Source organism: Trachurus trachurus, assembly GCF_905171665.1.
Source record: "Trachurus trachurus genome assembly, chromosome: 15".
Classification (NCBI taxonomy): domain Eukaryota; kingdom Metazoa; phylum Chordata; class Actinopteri; order Carangiformes; family Carangidae; genus Trachurus; species Trachurus trachurus.
This window is the reverse complement of record NC_139906.1, coordinates 11,801,225-11,821,125: the sequence shown is the minus strand read 5'-3', so window position 1 is coordinate 11,821,125 and position 19,901 is coordinate 11,801,225. Positions and strand designations below refer to the sequence as shown.

Genomic DNA, 19,901 nt, shown 5'->3' with positions numbered 1-19,901 from the left:
GAGTCCAGGAATGAGCTCAGAATTGACACCACATCCTGGTGAGGATGAGACAGCCTCAGGGAAAAATGAGCAGAACTTTATTCTCTCTGGGCAGCGACTCCCCAAGAGGCTCTGCTGGCCCTCTGTGTACAGAGACCGATACGCCTTAACCCACTCTCTCCACAAAGAACAAATGCACACATCATTAGACAGTCAGTGGCAGCCTCAAGGTCCAAGAAGTCAGCTCATAAGATGAAATCCTCAGGCAGAGGAGGTAGATGAAAGTGGATATCTTTCACTCAGCAGTAGCTGCTGATATGACTTTAAGCATATCAGCTCTAAGTAAGCCAGGAAGCTCAAGTAATTGTAGGGTCAGTAGTGGGTCAGTCTTATCTGCTGCATCATCAGACCCACCCAAGAAAATATATGGTAACTGTGTGCTATAGTATAGAAAAAGACATTCATTCATTTTTTAGCCTTGTGCTGAGAGAGCAGTTTGTTCTGCAAACTGTCTGTGGAAATTAGGACTGGTTTCTAATCATTATCACAATATTAACAAAGATTTCCAATATTGATACATGAGACTCATCTCCCAAGAAAAACAACAGCATGAGTCATCTCCACCAACACCCAAAAACTACATACAGTATATTTATGTTCTATTTCACCAATGAAAATCCAGTACTGCTGGGCACAATTATAAATGCATTAAGGCCATAAACACCTCAAAAGGTGGTGGTTTTGGTTAAACAGGGTTTAAGAGCAACATGACCTTCATTTTTATGGTGAGAATCTTTGTTAGTGTTAAGAAGCAATCATGGTAAGAAACACTGACTGTTTGCGAACCCAATAAACCATAGGCTCAAGTATAATCAACCTGATGTTTACAAACAGTGAGCCGTGTCTCACTGCAGACCAAATGTCTCAAAATGGGAAAAATAAACAAATACTTTTTTTTTGATCAGCTGCTTTATTCCCAGTGTCATGACAGGGGTATGACTTCTGGTTATTCCGTTCATTGAACCAGCCTCTCTGAGCCGCGCACTACAGATGCTCTCCCATTTCGTAGAGCCTGTTGCAAAATAAATGATGTGAAAACAGAGCCCCGCATCATAAACATTATAATCTCATCATACGTCTGCCTTCTAACAGAGAAAGATGAGGAGGAGGAACTATCAGACAGTAACAAACAAAGGAGTTTAAACCAAATTTTACGGAAAGATGCAAGAATGCAGATTCAATCTAGGACAAATCCAAAAGACCTGGCCTGACTACAGTATGTGTCTGCTTTTATAAACACATTTTACAACCAAATGTGAATCCTACTAAATAAGCTGCTGTATCATCATCATTGGATGATGGGGACAGAAAGAGTAGTTTACTATGAATTATTAATGTGGACAAAGTTTGTAGAATGAAAACATAGGATATAAGGATGATATGTTTACCCCAGAAACTCAGTTAATGATAAAAATGTGTTATTATCCAGCCCTTATGGAAAAGGGAAAAACAAAGCACCACAAAATAGAAGTTTATGTAAAATCGTGGCCTGTATCCAAAGCAAACACTGCACATTGTACATTATTTATAGAGCTATATTCTCCTCTGTGCCACATTTATTGAGGCCACTTTATATTTAATACACACCCATATTAAAACCGAGGTCTGTGGGTGAGTAATAATCAACCCTGCATGGTCAATAATCAACGTAGCCCAGCTTGTCCAGGGTCAGAAGACGTCAAAGGAAACACACACATCCATGGTACGCTGTTTTTTGTTCTCGGGACTTCAAGCCCAACATTGATCCTCAGAGAAACCATTGCCAGGTGTAATCCATTTCTGCTGAGGGAAGCAGCTACAAAGTTTTTAGAGCCTTTTCCTTCTCAGCAACACAGCAGCAGGATAAACTCTGTTTATACTGCACATATAGTCAGAAAACACTGCAAAGGGTGACATTAAGAAGCAATAAAAGGAAGCAGAGATAGACTGTGTTGCATTAGAAAGGGTGAGAACATCTATGGGATGGGTTAATTTAAAGGGACAGCAGAAGCTGAAATTGCATCGACTGCGCTTAAAATTGAGGATTGAAAAGCATTACTGGACTATTGAGATTATTGATGACACGTTCCAAGAGTCTTTTCCATTGAGACCTTGTGCTTCAATAGAGGAACACATAATCAGAGATTTACACAGTTTAAGGCAAAATCCTAAAAGCTGTGAGCCTGTTCCTCACTGAGGGGGATGACACTGAGCCTCTGCAAAGCATAGACACACATACACACACACACACACACACACACACACACACACACACACACACACACACACACACACACACACACACCAACCAACACATGCAGCCAGACACATGTATTAATATTTGCAAACACATTAATGAACACAAAATGGTGGCACGATCCTGATCCGGCTCACAACAAAAGCTGCTATTAGCTCCTTAACAATTTGGACTTGGTTCCAGACGGGGATTTTCAAACCATACAAACAAAAAATTAAAAAATTAAAAAATATCCTGTACAAATGTTCTTAAAATAGTGACGCAAACAGAGCCAAACAATAACCTATCACAATCTGCCCTGAGACCTATTAAACATGGATGATGTGTTGAATCAGGGCTAGTGGGGTTGAGGTCAACTCTGATCCTGGTTAAATCACATTAACATTGTTCATATAGAGCTCTGGAAAGCCTAATAGCAATAAAAACAAATTCAGCGTTAGTACTTATGATTCCACTTAACTAACCAGAAAACTAAAGCAGATGTGTGGTCTAAATAGATGTTGAAATACTGAAATGGAGAGACAGCACAGAAATAACACTGCAATGATTCCGTCACCACTGAACCCCCGGAGGAAACCAGCAAAAGCGAAAAAGGAAATCCCAGCAGCCGCAAACCATGCAGCAACTTTGACTTTAAGACTGATGTATTTTCTCTCTTCTGGGCTCAGAGGGGGAAGGAGCTGAGCATGGTCATTAACGCTCTCTGGATTTCTTTTTTCCACGACAAAGACGCTGAAGCTGAATATTCCTGTCACTATAACCCCTGTTTAATACACCACGCAGGTTTGCATTTAAATCAAGAAAATAGCTAATTTGAAGTAAAGCAGGACGCTGCTCAGCACACTTCCATTATGACAAACAGAATATGAATTCCCTCTTGCGTTGGCATCAGCATTTAAAAAAGAAAAAAAAAGTTCCAAACATCCTTCTCAAGAGACTGATTTTATCGTGCAGTTATTGAGTTATCAAGAGGGGTAAAAAAAAAAAAAAGTCACAGCCCCTATGACAGACAGATATTTTAAATGATAACGCTGCTCCCATGTGCTTTGATTTTTATCCTGCCAGCAAACACGACACATTTCCATTCTTATGTGTCTCAGTCTGTTTCTTCGCTGTCAACAGGTGGACAGGGGAAATTTGCTCTATCTTGAGCAGGGAGCTGTTGCCATATCAACCAACGCATTGGATCAAGGCATTAGATTACTCCCTCCGAGTGCAATCGGAAACAAGAGACATGGTTCGAAGGGGCGTCGTGACCGTAACGCTGTGGTTTCTAGACATCTTGTTATGGGAGTTTTTGAGGAATTGCAATTCCATAACACTACAGGTGAATACTGTAGGGTAAAGATTTTAACTAACAGATCACCATGAGACTTCCCAAGTTTATCACTTACATTAAGACAAATATTTTTTGTATTACAAGTTTTGTCAAATGTTATGTTTTAATATGTAAATGAGGCAATATCTAATGAAATATGCACTCATTTGCATAACCGAAATCTGAACAATGGACAATTGGCCTTGTTTGATTTTGTTGACATACCAGTATTAGAGTCAGAAGTTTTTAAAGAGGGGATTTAGGATATTTCTTTTTATCACTCTGTAAATGAGAAAATACTGTCACCAGCCCTAAAAAATCTAATTTCGCCATGTTTTTAGGAATAAAATGTTGCATTAATCAGGCTGTGAATGATACATCAACAATTCCCTCTGTAAAACCTTCATAATATAGACAGGAATAAAACTGGAAGGTTTGGTGCTGCTGAAGTGGAGATTTTGGATTCAGAGTAGCATGTTAACTTTTGGTGAATTTAGGAGAAATCTACTGACAAAAGAAGACACGGTGAAGTAAAATAACCACCTTAATGTGGACTTTCTACCATTTTTGGACTTTTTTGAAAGAATACAGGAAGAAATAGGAAGAAAAATAGCCCAAAATCTCAAAATTGATCAGTGCATGAAAATACGCCTGGTAGTGTCTCGCCTTCAATGTGGGAATAACAAACAAGCCAGTTAGTTGTACATTCACATCCACATCCTGTATGTATTCACAGAGCAGACCAAGACACTCATAATGACCTTCCATCTACCACATATGAGCCTGTGTCACAAGCACATACACTGTGCTGGGATGAATGAATTGTGCTATTAAAAGGAGTCTTTGTTATGGCAGGGAGTGGGCATGTGGTGAGTCAGTGAGGGGACAACTATTCAATGGGGAGATGCCTCATTTTTCTAGCCTCTCTTCCTGGGTGAGTGGCCTGCCAGGGCGTTGCTAGGAGGAAGCTGGCACAGCCAGAAATGATGACATTGCCTTGATGGACATCCTCCTGCTGTCCAAGAGAAAGGGGAAAGTTAGAGAGATGATCTGAAATGCTGCCACATCCTCCTGCACCGCTCCTCCTCTCCTTCCACCCGAGGCGATGTGCTTCTCATCTCTTCCTACTCATCTCCTTTGTATATTTTCATGGTGTCCTGTGGGGCATCTTTTTCTGATTGTGATACCGTTCTTGTACGCGGAAGATAAGCCTCTATATACAGAAAGTTTTGTCGTGTTTGACCTCATGAAAATACTGCCCCTTTAAGCATTTCATTATTTTATTTTTTTCTCCTCTTGTTGCCCGGGACACAGTGTTTGCTGCTGGGGCTGTGGAGAAGGCACTGATAACCAAGGATTTAAGTGGCTGAAAATCACTCCAGCCAAATCTTATTTTTGTTTGTATTGCTGTGTGTGTGCACTTGTCCAATTTCTACCTGGGTGAGTCTTGGACACCCTCTGACTAAGTGCACATACCTAAGGGCCAGCCGCATCATCATTTTGAAGTTAGTGGGTGGGTGTTGATTTTTTTCCACTGTGAAAATGTTCTTGTGCTCCTTTCTTTTATCTACTGAAAATTCTAATATTTGCAAAAGGAAAAATCCTCTCTTCTTTGAAACAAATACATGATCCCAACTGCTAGTTTAAAGGCTGATTTATGCAAAACATGATCGCGAGGCATGGTGCTTGGTATATTACTATTTTCCAAGAGCCGTACAGAGAATTGGGACGCTGAAGGCTCCGGTATACTGTATATGGTTTTCATATAATGGATGAGAAAACGCATTATGTAATTCCCTTATGTGGGAGTCTAGGCATATGCTTGTGATATTTAAAGCCACTTGTCATGTACCTTCAAATCCTGAGCTCATATATTAAATGTGTGCAGTTATCTAGAGGACTGACCCCGACCAGCCAATCACATATAGGTGCCTGCTAACAGAATCTCTTCTGTGGACATATTAGAAAGCTTTGCTCTGCATGGTGGAGTTAGTTTACACAGGCGTGAGGTCAGTTATTTATGAGTCTAGCTGGACCAGCACTGAGGGCAACGTGATCGATTTTAGTATAAATAAAGTGTGGTAGTGGAGCACACAATGAGATAGTTACCAGAATTTGAAATTTACAAAGTCAAATTGCACTTCCTTTTGTGGTACCGACTCACAACTTTTTAATCGTATTTCCTAGTTTTACTTTTCCTCCTGTTAGCTTCAACATTGTTTTTAACTGGTAAATATGTGGATATCTGCAGTGACAGACAACCAAAACTAGACTAAGCCTGGGAAAAGCGGGTGTCTAGTCGCCCTAAGCTTAATGCAAACATGTTCAAAACAATCCTAACATGCTGATTACATAGTAGGTGTAATTTTGCCATATTTATGCTTTAACTTAAGCTGCGCTGAGGATGATGGGAATGTCTTTAATTTTGCACAGTTGTAGACATAAAGAAAGTATAAAGCTAGCTGATGGTGCCACTAGATGAAACTACATTATCACTCGGGAGGCATGAGTGGCAAAAGCTGACGAGACATTTAACTTCAATCCACAAATGTCGTCCCTGTGGTGGTTCTGCAGTAGAAGTTGGGGATAATGAAAGTCATCATAGCGACCATAAACGTTTGCACAAAGAGTCCTAATCAAAAACTAGTTTAACACAAAGCTGTTGCTTTCTCCATCCTCTCTCTCACACACACACACACACACACACACACACACACTGCATGTGCTCATTACGACCCCTCAAACCTCCCAAGAAATGAAAGGGGCAGATTAAGGTTTTCAGTTTTGCTACAACTCTATGTGGCGATCTGAACTTCCAAACCTTTGAAAGGTTGAACTTCCAACGTTTGTTGGAGCACAGCGCCAAGCTGGGACAACTGCTGGGAGTTGAACCTGGGTCACGGCGATGGTGTTGTAGATTTTAACACACAAAATGACACACAAACAGACAGCATGTCAACATTCACGGCAAGGCACACAAAGCTGTGACAAGTAAAAGCAACTCAAACACACAGTTGATTACATATGCAGCAAATGCTATGACATGTACACTGTAATTATTTACACAGTCCTAATGTGCTTTTCTCTCCTTTGTGTGGAAAATACACATACAGTGATTAAAGTGACAGCGTAAAGCTGTGGCTACAGAATGCCTGGAAAGCATGTTGTGTCTGAGGTAAACAAAATGACTGCGTCTCAGAATGACACGATAATGCGCAACGATGAACCTACTCTGTTTCATTCAAGTGAAATAATGAATCATTCACATTGTCTTGGGTTTGGAAAGGCTTAAAGACACAAATCGTGCATTTACTGCTGCACTCTTCATCAGCTCTTTCTCTGACTAAAGTGATTCTCCTCAACCTGTTACACGTCCTTGCAGGTGAAGTAAAACAAGCCCCTATGGCTGCTTTAAGCGTCTTCTTCTGTGCTGTGACAATGGAAACTTTCCATGTTGCACACAAACAACCAATCAAAATTTGCCCATTAACCCACCCCAAAACCTGACCATGAGTGGAAATGTCTCAAAGAACAAGAGCAGTGATGCTACATTTGCATGCACCCTCATTAATATTAGTGGGCATGTGGTGAGTCAGTGAGGGAATATCACAATATCATATTAGCAGTGTGTCTATATGGATGGTAGTGTTGGTCCTCACTGAAATAGCATTAGTATCTCATCTAACTTGGTGCAGACATGCATGTTGCTCAGATACAGGGTGAATCCCAATTACTTTGTTGATCTCCAGACATTTCCTCTATAGTGTCACAGAGGTTGACATTTAGTCAAAGATCTCAGCAAATATGAGATGGATTGCCATCAAATTAGCAACGAGCCGAGCTGCATGTTTAAGTGGTGATGATCACATCACAGTTATTACAACAAAATCTAGGCCTCCACTTCCCATGAGAGCTCCCAGAATGATTTACCTTGATGTGGAAATACGATGGATTCGTGAAAAAAAAAAAAAAAAAAAAAAAGACAAATCCATCCAGGCCTGCTTAATACTGAGATATGGAGTCAGCACATTTTTGGAAACAATAACAAAAACAAATCAATTATTTATCTAAGATTTAGCTGTTATCTTCAGCTGGGAGATATCTTCAACTGTGAGAAAGACAAACTGATCCTCAGTATTGTACTTATTTTTTTCTCATTCTTCCAATTATCTGCAGACTTGCATTTCTACATTTAGTGGCCACAACATGCGAGACTGTTGTGTGATGATCAAGTGCTGTTAAAAGGAAAAGCAGTCGATGAATGAGCAGAGAAAGGAGCGGGAGTAAAATCTGTGTAACTGTGCACGAGTTTAAAAAAAAAAAAAAGCAGTGTGAGCGTGCAGAGGTTTGTAACGACCTTAGCTGAAGAATAAAGTAAAAGACTTATTCATCAGCTGAGCTGTTTGAAGTGTATTTATATTAGGATGGGTATTCGACCCAGTTTTCGCTGACGCCTGTATGTTTCACCCTCTATACTCTTTTAGGCTTTCACTCATGAGGTTTAAGCTGGGTTTTGATTTCACTCAGAGAGAGCTTACACACTAGCTTAGCCTCATCTTTGGATAAAATCCATGTTGCCTGGGCATGGTAGAGGACCCATGGCAGTGAAAGAGAAACAGAGAGTCAGAGACTCGGCGAAGAAGACCGAGAACGGATTCTTGTGACAGATGGTCCCACTCGGCATCCGTGTCTGTGGGCAGTAATGCAAACAATGGCTCCCAAATACATTTTGGCATCTCTTCATCAATGAGACTAGTGAGCCGTTTAAAATGACTTTGCCCCTCTTGTCTTCCATAAGGCCCGAGATTTCACAGCCTCTGTTCCATTTTCCCTACACTCTCTCTCTCTCCCCCTGCCTTCCTCCATCTCCATCAACCCGCCATCTCTCATCATCACGCTCGCTCACCAGTTCGCTCTGCTTCACCCTTTCACTCTCAGCAAGACTCCCTTCTTCTCTCTGGCCTCTCTGAACAGAGCGTGAAGCTGGAGGTAGCCGTGCAGCATTTCCTCAGCCGACTCCTCTTTAGCCTCTAATAGGATTTACTTGGGGCTGATTTTCTGCTCCTTGTCTTCCATCCTGAAATGAAGTCTTCTTGCCGCCAAAAGTGCAGGTGGTGGGTAGTAAATTATACACACTTCCCTCTGAGCTAGCCGGCCTCAGAAGTCAGTGAAAGAGGGGAGCTATGCCCTCCCCTCCCTCAGCTATTATCATGACCAACACCACCTCTCACCGGACCACAGCACCTGCGTCTATAAAACCACCACAAATGCGCGCACACATCGCAGCATACGACCGCATGCATAAAGGCAAACATTCAGAGTGCAGAAACAACAAACGAATCCTCTCCTACCACCCACACGCCCACTCTACCTCCGCCTCCCTCCCCGTCTCTGTCATCACAGCACACTTTGGACAGCTCAATAACGTCGAAGCATAAGTGTGAGGTGTGTACAAAGAGGAATGATGCTAGCAACGTGGGACTGCGATGTATTACAATGGACAGAGGCCGCGGGCCTCATCAGCATCAATCTGATTGGACAGAACATATCCTCTGGGCCACCCCACACCCCATCTCTCTCTCTCTCCCCTTCTTTCAGTTCCACTCGCTCTAACAGGTAGAGTAGTATTGATGGCCAATCCCCAGCCGTGGTTGGGGGCTGTTTGGGGTCGTGGCAAAGCACTAACATCTGTCACAGTATTCTCTGCAGCTCGTTATAAATCTGTCACAGCACAGAAGACAGGAACATGAATAAGACATGGGGCTGAGAGACCTGTGATAGTGAAAACATATGTTGTGTGCTCATGTGTATGTATAACAGGCAGCTCGATGAGTTATGTGTGGCATGTGTGCAGGTGTTCTGATAAATTTTTGCCTCCTTTAGCCATTCGTCATGCATCAGATGCTGCTGTCATATTGGAAAATCAATACAGGTGCTTAATGTCTTTCAAACAACAATTACAGAAGCAGGGCAGGATAAATTTGGTTCCTTGCTAGTTTGATGTCATTGTCTGACAATGCTGCTAAATGACCCAAATTATATTCTCTGATGCCAAATTTAGGAACACTGCATACTGTAGGCGTTGCATCGTAAGATGGGAGGGCCCAACGGCCAGACATGAATCTATATTTTCATGTACCTCGCCCATCTGAAATGTGTCTGCTTTTCAAATGTAATTTTTTTCTGCATCCGTCCTTCAGACGCAGACAGCCGCCGTACCACCCAGAAGCCATTAGTCAGCCTTACACACAATGACCTCACAGAAAATCCTCGATCAAACATGGCACTGTGAAAAGCAATGAGAAAGCTTTGAAATCAGCCCTTAGCTGTCTGCCAGTGTGGCAGAGTGTGATGAATACATAAATGCAAGATCCAAAGTGAGTGCCACTTTCTCTAATTAGTGCAATACAGTAATTTCGTTTGCATCGCAGACCAAACATAACTTCCTAATTTCCTGAAAAACCTGCAAGAAAGATCAGATCAAGCAGAGCAGTCTCTCTCCCTCTCTTCATTTACATTTTACTTATTTATTCATTTGCGGGACTGTGCGTCCACGCGTCACAACAAGGCTGACCCTGTTTACTCAAATTAAAAAGATTACTAAAACCCACGCTCATGGTGACATTTAGCATGCTGTAGACGATTCCTTTGAATATAGATCAGATGTGGCATTTAAGTGAACTGACGTTTTTCTTCAAGATAATCGGCAGAGCAGGCCTTCTGACTCCAAAGTCAAAACCACTTTTCAAAGTCTTTTGACATTTTTTTTCTCCACTATAATTGGATACTTAGAAATGTCTCCGTGCTCCTTTCAAGAGGAATCTGCCAGAGGAGACACCAGGTACAGATGTTGAGACAGAGGTAACTCACCGCAGGAGAGGAATACTGACCGGCTGCTCCTGTACAGCACACAGAACAAAACCTGTAGGCCTGCTAAGCGGATCCAGCATTTAACATCCTTAACCTCTCTCTGTCTCTCCCCCTCTGTATTCTGCTCTCTATCTCGGCTCCCACTGAGGCAGGTGCTGGTCAGCAGTTGGCAGACATTGCTGACTTTGGCTATTGTAGAGAAAGGCTGGAGGAGTACATCTTCTTTCGTGTGTCTGTCAGCCCACAGTGGACTGCAGCTCCCATAGGGCCTCTCCTATGACATCCACACTGTATAGTGTGAATAGCACATGTATAGAAGGATGAGTGGAGGTTTGTATAACCCACAGTACTCCACTGACAGGTGTATTCTCACTAAAGAATGATCCGTGCAAAAACAGAAGTAACATTTGGTTTTTGAAAACTCCTCCAGGAAAGAAAATGAGCTGTAATGAAGTAGACAGAGACATCAACAAAACCACCAAAGCAATAACATACTGCAACAGGATCCATAATGTACCAAAGAGGGCTCTCGCATCGACACCTCCAGTAAAGCATCTACACATCCAAGTCCTCTGATATACTGTTGATCACACATTGTAATGGCACGGTTGCACAAGAAGCGCATAAACTGCCCTCAATTATGCAAAATCCAAACAAGCTGAGCAGCATCATAGGCAGCTCTCACTGTGTTATCAAATGTTTTAAACCAGACAGGATGACATAAATACAAGATATTTATCGGGTTGATATCAGGAAGCACCACATCAACTTCAAGTGTAGGTGTCTCAGCATTCATTCTTTATCCAAAATGTTACATCATCTCCTTTATGTCTGATTTAGTAGATAACACAAAGCACTTGTTATGATTCTTTGGTTATTGCAGTGCCTCCAAACCTTTTAAATTTGACATATCCCCCCAGCTCTATAAAATGAGTTCAAGCATCTGTGCCCCACTTGTCATATCTGAAATATCTTCATTTGAATTTAACAAAGTTGACTATATAAAATTGGTTATTATTACAATATTTGTACAAGAATGCCTATACACACACAGTGGGGTCTGAAGACCGAGGCGCAGCTTGTGAACAGGCAAGGCAAGGCAACTGCTCGCGGCCCCAAGGCTGTTAGGGGTGCCCAGAGGGTTGACAAACTTAACTCCAGAGCAATGTCTCAAAATGCACCTTCCCCTGCCTTTAACAACTTATGGATAATTTGCAATGACATTTCAGTAGGAAACCTCCCTAACGGCGCTCCATGTCATTCTTTGGAATGCTGATTGGAGAGCCCCCCCTAGCAATGTTGTGCCTGGAGCCTCAACAGACTTGAACTGCCACTGTGTAGGCGCACAGTTTTGCAGTAAGCTAAAACCACAAATAAGGTGGAAAAGACCGTATTTCTTTGAGGGTTTTAGCTGTGGAAACAATATTGGAAAACGGATAAAATGGCAGTGGTTGTAAATGAGAACGCAACAAGATTCCGTGAACAAGAGTGTATGGAAACAAAGGAGTTTGTAAGGAAGAAAAGCAATGATGATACTGATCAGAACGCCATGTAAATAAAATGATGATTGTCAGTCAAGGGTTACTTTCTATTTACACATCATATTAAGACATCATTATGTATTTGTCTTCATAGTGGGACAATCAACAAATATGTGAAGTTTGTGCAACTTCCAGTTACACCACAAAACATCAAGATTCACTGTGCTGCCAGAGCCAAGCTGTCCAACGGAAATTCACAATTTTCACAATGCAGCATCCTGAATGTGTCAAAAAACAAAACATTGAGCAAGTTTGGGTAAGTTTGCACAATTTGTTAGAATAACTTCCAACTCACTAAAATTCCCCACATCACCAGAGCCAAACGTGCAATTCCACAAAGAAGCATCCACAGGGTCTGGAGTGCCCTCTGAGGTTCGAAGTGGTTGTGGTGACCGATCGGTTGCCTGGACACAGATCTGACGAAATGGTGAATGTCAGTTAAGCTGCTAACCCTAACAATGCTGTTGACGTGTCCAAGTGAAGCAACATAACGTTAAACTGAAACCAACTGCTGTACAGTGATTCTGCAGATGTCTCTTTGTTCTTATTTGTATTTTTCTTCAAGTTGATTTTGTCATTCTTGCATCTGTCCAATGTGGGATGGCAGAAACCAGATGTTTCAACCCTTCAATGTTATTTTTTACTTACAAGCTAATTAGTTCTTTTTATCTTTGTCAGGCATTATTTGGGTTGTGGGAGGCATTTCCTGTGGAGTCAGCCTGTAATAAATGCCTGTTGTTTTTTTTTGGTCAATGCAACAATGAACATAACTGAAGATCAGCCTCACACCAGATTGCAGTTCTACTTGTGTGTTTACTTCTCTCCTAAAACACAAATAAGAGGATTACATACTGTACATATAAAGTACTGTGCAAAAGTTTTGGCTTTGACTTTAGCTGTTTACACTTTGATCTACCACGCAATGTCATCAGGGAGGCATCTGATCAGTTTGTCTTGTTCCAAATTTATTCTGCGGCATGACAAGGATCCCAAACCTAAAGTCAAAGTCATAAAGAACTATCTTCAGTGACAAGAAGAGCAATGAATGCTGGGGGGAAAAAACGAGTGCTGGAAAAAAATTATGTTGCAGATACCCAGAGAGCCACGATCTCAACATTATGTTATCAGTCTGAGGCCGATTGATATGAACTTCAGTGATGAATAGAATAAAAGCTATTGAGGGCATCATATTTAAAACATTCACCCTTTGCCTTTGGTTCCTAAATCATCTGCACAGAAATGTGTAATTTGTTTTTACCTGAACCTTAAATGAGCAACACTCTGCTTTACTAATCATCTTCTCTTCTACATAAGAACACATGTTTTCTTTAGCATGAACTAAACCACTGCTGTAGATTTTGTGCTCTATTGTGCACACGCTCAAGCATCTGACTAAAGGTTAACTTACATGGATGCTGAGTGGCCTTGCATTGTGAAGGGATTAAATGGTAAAAGGTATACCTCTGCCGCAACATCACTTAGCTGATTAAGGTACCAGCAGGCCTTTATACAGCCCACTGAGGAGCTTATGACGGATTAAAATAACCGCTGGGTAATTAACAGGGGCCGGTAAAATGGCCTGATCATCCCCCCTCTGTGTAGGGCTGGTAAAAAGACATAAAAACACAAACAAATCCATTACCAAGATTTATGCAGCATTATTAAATTCAGGGGGACAATAATAGTGAAAGGGCAGCATTCCATCACGTTTAGGGCACACCAAATAATGACATGTCATGAGCAGAGAATCAGATAGAGGATATTACATTACCCATGCCAACACTTTCAAAGGAACCATCATTTTGACTATTGTCACTGCAGATTGAGCAAAGGAAGAAGACAAAAAAAGAAAAGGACTGCACTGCAAATGGCTCAAGCGCTATTGGCTTAACGGAGAAAAGGGGTAAAGAATTAAATCCTCCTTGACGTTACCTTGGCAGGGGTTAGATGAAAATGGAGGGTCACTAGTGGTGTGGTGTGTGAAGAAGACTCGGAGGGACAGAACACTCAGCAAATTACTGCACATTAGAGGTACAGAAAACTCCTCCCTGAGTGGTTGGATGGCTTTGTTTGCTGTCTGGTTTTTTTATTCCTTTGTGTCTCCTATTATTGCAATGAGAATCCATCATGTCAAAAATAATATAATAATATACATATACTTTAAAACGCCTGAAGTCAATTAGCAGACATTGCAAACCCCCACATAATGTTGATGTCCAATGTTCATGCTAAATAGTTCCCGATTCAGGCTGATATTTGTATTTTTAGTTTGCTTGTCACAGGTTGTGATGGTGGCCCAGACTGACAGGTCTTATATTAGATATGTCAATCTGAAATTTTGCACAGACATCATGGTTCCCAGAGGATGAATCCTAATGACTTTGGTGATCCCCTGACTTTTCTTGTGCTTCAAGCTGTGTTTGATTCATGCACCTGCAGCAATATCAATTTGACCTTTGGTAATGGTGCATTACATTATTTGCTCTACCACCTTCAATGCTTTACGGACAGGAAAATTGTTGCACAAACACTAAACGGTTCAGCCACGTCCTATCACACAATCCTTTCCTCTCAGCTGCTCTGAGAGATGGGATAACTCCTTGCTGGTGGTGCACTGGGGAATCCTTACATTTGCTAATCTACCCGAGGAGGTTGTTCTCATGTCCTCTGAGAAACTACAGAAAAAAAAAATCCACCTCACCATGGATCTATAAACTTTTCTTGAAATATGCATTGGTTTGGATTTACATAATCACACAAGGAGGTGACAGCTTTGCTTTCACCTTTCTGCCACATTCTTTGAACAAAACGCCAGACAGGGAAGGTTAGAGAAACTTTGTTTCTTATCTTTACGTACTTATCAGGCCCCAGAGGGGGGGGAATCACCTTTTAAGTAAAGGTGGGGTGGAAATCAGTGGTGTCAATCTTTAGATCTGTGAGTAAACATTAATCTAATTTATGTCAATGACCAATCAGCCACAACATTAAAGCCAGTAACTAGTTTCAATGTTGTGACCGTGCTCTGAACTTCAGCTTTCTATGGTTTTTACAGACTTTGTGAATGTTCAAATCCTTGTGAGAGCCACAGTTTCCCTGCTGACTGCTGACTGACTGCTACTGGATAAGTGGTGAAATATGAAAACTGATTAGAATGGCAGGATGTGCAGTTAAATTGTGCGTCACCACATTATTGGAGACATCTCAACTTTTCCTTCCACAGAATTATACATGATTAAAGAAATATCTGATTCAGCCTCTTTCATTATTCTTGCCAATGCCTCATCTCAATCTCTATTAAACTGATCAAGAAATGCAAAGCAGATGCCTCGTGTTGCAGCGATGACAACAAGTTGGGTTTTGTTCCTGCGATTGTATCACAAACTGATGGCATCTCAAAACCACGGTTCTCATGACAATCATTCAGGACACCAAAGATAGATATTCCACCAAGTTTTTTGCTCCTTGTGTTGAAATCGCCCTATTCAATCGCTCCAGTTGCTCCAGCCTATAAATAGGACAGCATCTGCCAGTTGTGTGATCAGGCGGTATATCCAACCAGCCTTGAGCTGTCATCTTTAAACGATAAGAATGTGGGAGGACTGAATAGTTGAGTGTTGATGTGTCCATGGTGTCTGTGTGACATTCTTGTTAATATTTGTCCCACCAGTGCAAGGACAAAGGAAGCCAAATAAGGACAAACAACTGCAACTACCCCCCTCACTGGCTTGGCAAATTTTTCCTCATCAACTCGTTCCTATCTTAAACATCCTGCACTTCTTTTGTCCACTCATGTTTATTCAGGTCTTCATCATAATTCTATTCTTCCGTTTTTTTTCCATTTCCCCCCCACATTTGCAAGTGCTCATGGTTATTCTTCTCCTCATTGCTCTCCTCACCCTTAATCTTCTCCATAGCCACTGTATCCTCCTTTTCTATCAACTCATCCTCATTCCCCTCACTCACCCTGATTCCTTCCATGTTTGTGCCCACTCTCTTCTCCCCCCTTTCTTTGCCATTCAATACCAAGGTCTTGACTGCCACTCACAGTGGGATGGCAGTGAACAAAAGAGCAAAGCAAAAGGTCAACTTATCCAAGTTGTCACTCAGCACTCGCCACCCTGCCTTGTGTCTAGTGCAAGAATCCAGGGCCACCCATCGATCCTCACGTCAGACCGAACATTATTCCTCACTCTCTCTAGAGACTAAATGCCCCCTAACCACCCCATTAAGATCACCAGGAGCCTGTACATAAACAATAATTAGGCCTGTGAACTGACACCTATGTGAAGTCAATGAAAGGCAGTTCAGTATACAACAAAGAAAAACGAGCACATAGTCACAAACTCTCTTCGCACCTTCACTGTTCACGCCTTTTTACAACAACAACAATACCTACGAGTCCCTAAGTTTTTTACAAGACGTGGCATTGAATGCATGTTGTGTGGGGGGATGTCAGAAGAAAAAAATATATAATTACCATGGTTTCAGTTTGTATATTCTCCACCAAGCGTAGGTCTAAAGTGGGAACGTTTTAAACACTCCATCTCTAACTATACTACTGAATTAATTACAGTTCGGCACAAACTGCACATGATTTGATGGCAACTCTGTTTAATTACAACACTTCTGCATCTCAAGCAACAGCTATGATAAATTATCTGACGCGCACATGTGTAATACTTTTTTTTTTTTTTATCTCACCTCTACAGCAGCAACAAACAGGCCTATCTTTTCCGTTCCGTGTACCTTTAAGAACCTGTCAACTTCACGTGAGCCTCATCAGGATTTTGGTTTACAAAGGTAATGTGAATTAGAATCCCAGATATCTGTGACATTGTTAAGAAGCACAGCTAAATGACATGGGATAATTATAGCAAAAGGCAGGACTTATTATCATCTTTCTGTGCCTGTCAGGGGCACTATGAATAGCAATGAGTCATCCAGGCCTTTGTGTAACTGGGGACAAAAGTACAGGCTGGTAACTAAGTGCAGGGGACATAAACAGCTTTTGAAGGTCCCTAGGAACCTATTAAAGTCTTAATGATTCATTTTAGCAGAACATTTTTTAATATCTTCTGCAGTCAACAGTGTATGGGTCCACTTTTCAATGACTAAGAGCGATAACCTTGACTAAAATAATTCCATTGCTAATTTCCTGTCTGTTTGGCGGAGGTGTGCGCATCCTCAACAATTATGGGGGGATCCAAATGAGGCAGACAAACCATTTCAAGGAAAAATGCTGAGGGCTGATAAATGTGTATGAATAAGATTGCGGTACTCATCCTTCAAAAAGAAAAAAGAAAAAAAAGACATAAAAGCCAGAAATATATTTTCCCTAATGTTGCTGAAATTACATTCGATTGTCTTCAAGTGATTTTTATTTCATATATTATCCCAAGCTCCTGTGCTCTAACGCAATGCTTCCACCTAGCTTTTCAACCATAGAAGACACCTTGATATGGTATACAGCGGCACAGCGCTTTGCAGGTGGCGACACACACACATACACACACACTCACAGCCATTTTCCTCTCTCACACAGACACGTGGATCGCCATCACTGCCTGCTCCACTAGACATCGCACTGACTGATCAACGTGTGAACAGCAGCAGCATCAGGGCCCATTAGATCAGGGCAGTGAAGACTTTTACGCCTGATACTTGTTGCCTCGTCGTAACCAGACACCGCTGAGAGAAAGAGCCCGCCCCCTCCCCCCAGCCCCCCTCCCCTTGACATGCCCGCCAGTCCCAAATAATCAAATTAAAGAGCAGGGTATTGCAGAGAGGGATTCGGGAGGGGGGTGGCGGGGGTGTCGCACTTACCTTCCTGCACAGCCTGGAAAGGGTTGTTAGGCTCGATGAGTTTCACAGAGTGGGTGATTTTCTCGCTCTGCAGAATGTCGTCGTTCAGACTCAGGTCTGAGATGGCAAGTTGGAAAATCTCATCATCTCTCACAGCGTTTTCCTCGAATATGGCACCTGACCAATGAAATGATGATCACAAGTTATTTTTTTGCAGAGTAAGAATAAACTCGATGGAGTCAAGTGTGAGAGCACAGTGGAGTTGCAGGTTGGGGCGGAAGTGAATGAGTTGCGCCTTGGTCGCTGTTTCTGAAGCAGCTCTTTAACGTGCATGACCCGAGAGCATGACACGGTGATTGATATCTGAACAACACCGTGAAGTGTCATCTAGGTTCATGTAACCTTGAAGTTGTGCAACATGTGCGTCCCCAGTGCGCCCTCTGAAGACTTCAGCACCATGGACAGCGGCCAGGCCTCTTCACATTGACGCTGTGGTGTTTGATGCAGGCAACTTGGAGAACAAACGTCTTTCACGTCTGGATCAGTGGCACCTTAAACATTAAACAGTATAGGCCTTGTGTGGGAGGGAGGCACACTGGAGCTCAACTGCTGCCCCCCCCCCCCCCCCCCCCCCTCGCTTTCTTCCTCTGTTTATCGAAATGGCATCAACTGCTATCGCGAGACGCACATATATCACAGAGGAAGGTTTCGGGAAGGGAAAATTATAATTGGGGTACCCAAACGTTATGCGGTGCATCAGCCAATATCATCTGGATGAAGTCCCACCGCTGTATTAAGCCAGTGACTGAGCACCTGCTGCTTGCCAGACTGTTGCAGCAAACTGTGTGCAGCAGAAGCAGCAGCAGCAGCAGCAGAGGAGCACACAGGCGAGATTTGCTCACAGTGACATTGACATTTTTATCCTAGATTACAAAGACAGTCATTATAAGTGGATACGTGACCGTGTGCATTAAAAAGGGACACAAACCAGGGCAATCATTTGGTGCATGCGCGTGTGTGGAGGGGGGGAATAATTTCTAAACTGTGAAAAGCAATACCGTAATGCCATGTTTAAGGACAAACGTCAAACATCAAATCAGAACCAGCGGAATGCCATGATGAGTTTAAAACCTTTTCGATTTCTGGAGAAGAAAAAAAGGGAGAGGAAGCTCTGCTCTGGTTTGAAGTTTGAGCACAAAGAGGCTCTATGCGTTTTGCATCTCTAAAACGAAACTCCACTGACATTCCCTCTGTCTTGTTATTGACATTGCAGTCACGTCCCGGCGAAAGTTGAGGCTCGTCGGGTACAGACAAGAGGTACCTTGGTCTAAAAAAGCCTCGTCCCTTTGGCTGCTGGGTCTTAATTTCGCCTAAGCTTGCCCGAAACAGGCCTCCACGGTTACTGTAATCCGTGGTTTGAATACAGAATTGCAATTTACAGGCCGGCAGTGATGAGGTTTAGATGTGAAGCCAACATTAATGCAGTGGTCTGCCGTCGAAAAGTGACTGCCTGCAAAAACAGGGTGACATATAACTAGTAGTAAATAATCGCTGACAACACATCTCCCTAGTAAAGGTCAGAGGTATTGCCATTAACAAAACAGCAACTTTTCAACTCGCTTGAGAGTCAAGGTGTTGCTTAAACACAGGATGCGAGCTGAATAGACTATTTATCCCGCCCTCTCACCAAAATCCTGTGATCAACGCAGTATGCGCCGGCTGAGCTTTATTTCCGCACGCCTTCCCTTTCCACCTGTCTAAACCACAGCATGTTGTTTTATCGGACGCTTACCGATGTGTATGATGGAGTCCGCTCTGGCCGAATTGCATTGCAATATCCACAGGGAAAGGCAGATCAGCAGCAACTCCATCTCGGGATTTCAGCGAGGCGGCTCATCCAAGCTCTGCTCGGCTGTCCTATAGCCTTCTGTCGAAACGGAGCACCCAAGAAAAAAAAAGGAGAAAAAAAGAGAAGATGATCAAAACCCCAGTGCAAAACAGAACCACTGTCCTCCTCCTCCTCTTGGCAGATCAGACCCGCATGAAAAGCTACAGAAACGATCACAGCTTTTATTTTGTCCAACAAAAAACAAGA

General features: G+C 42.3%; 1 protein-coding gene across 1 annotated transcript in view; it reads right to left on the bottom strand.

The window, feature by feature from the left end:
* The window catches only part of LOC310998606 (glutamate receptor ionotropic, delta-1-like), a gene marked incomplete at both ends in the record, with an annotated part of 223,310 nt that extends 203,633 nt beyond the window's left edge, over positions 1 to 19,677 (bottom strand). Inside the window, 2 exons of the mRNA XM_083988739.1 lie at positions 17,828 to 17,983; positions 19,599 to 19,677. Of these exons, the coding sequence (XP_083844865.1) occupies positions 17,828 to 17,983; positions 19,599 to 19,677 (235 nt within the window). The remainder of the gene's footprint in view (positions 1 to 17,827; positions 17,984 to 19,598) is intronic.
* Between the last annotated feature and the right edge of the window lie 224 nt (positions 19,678 to 19,901).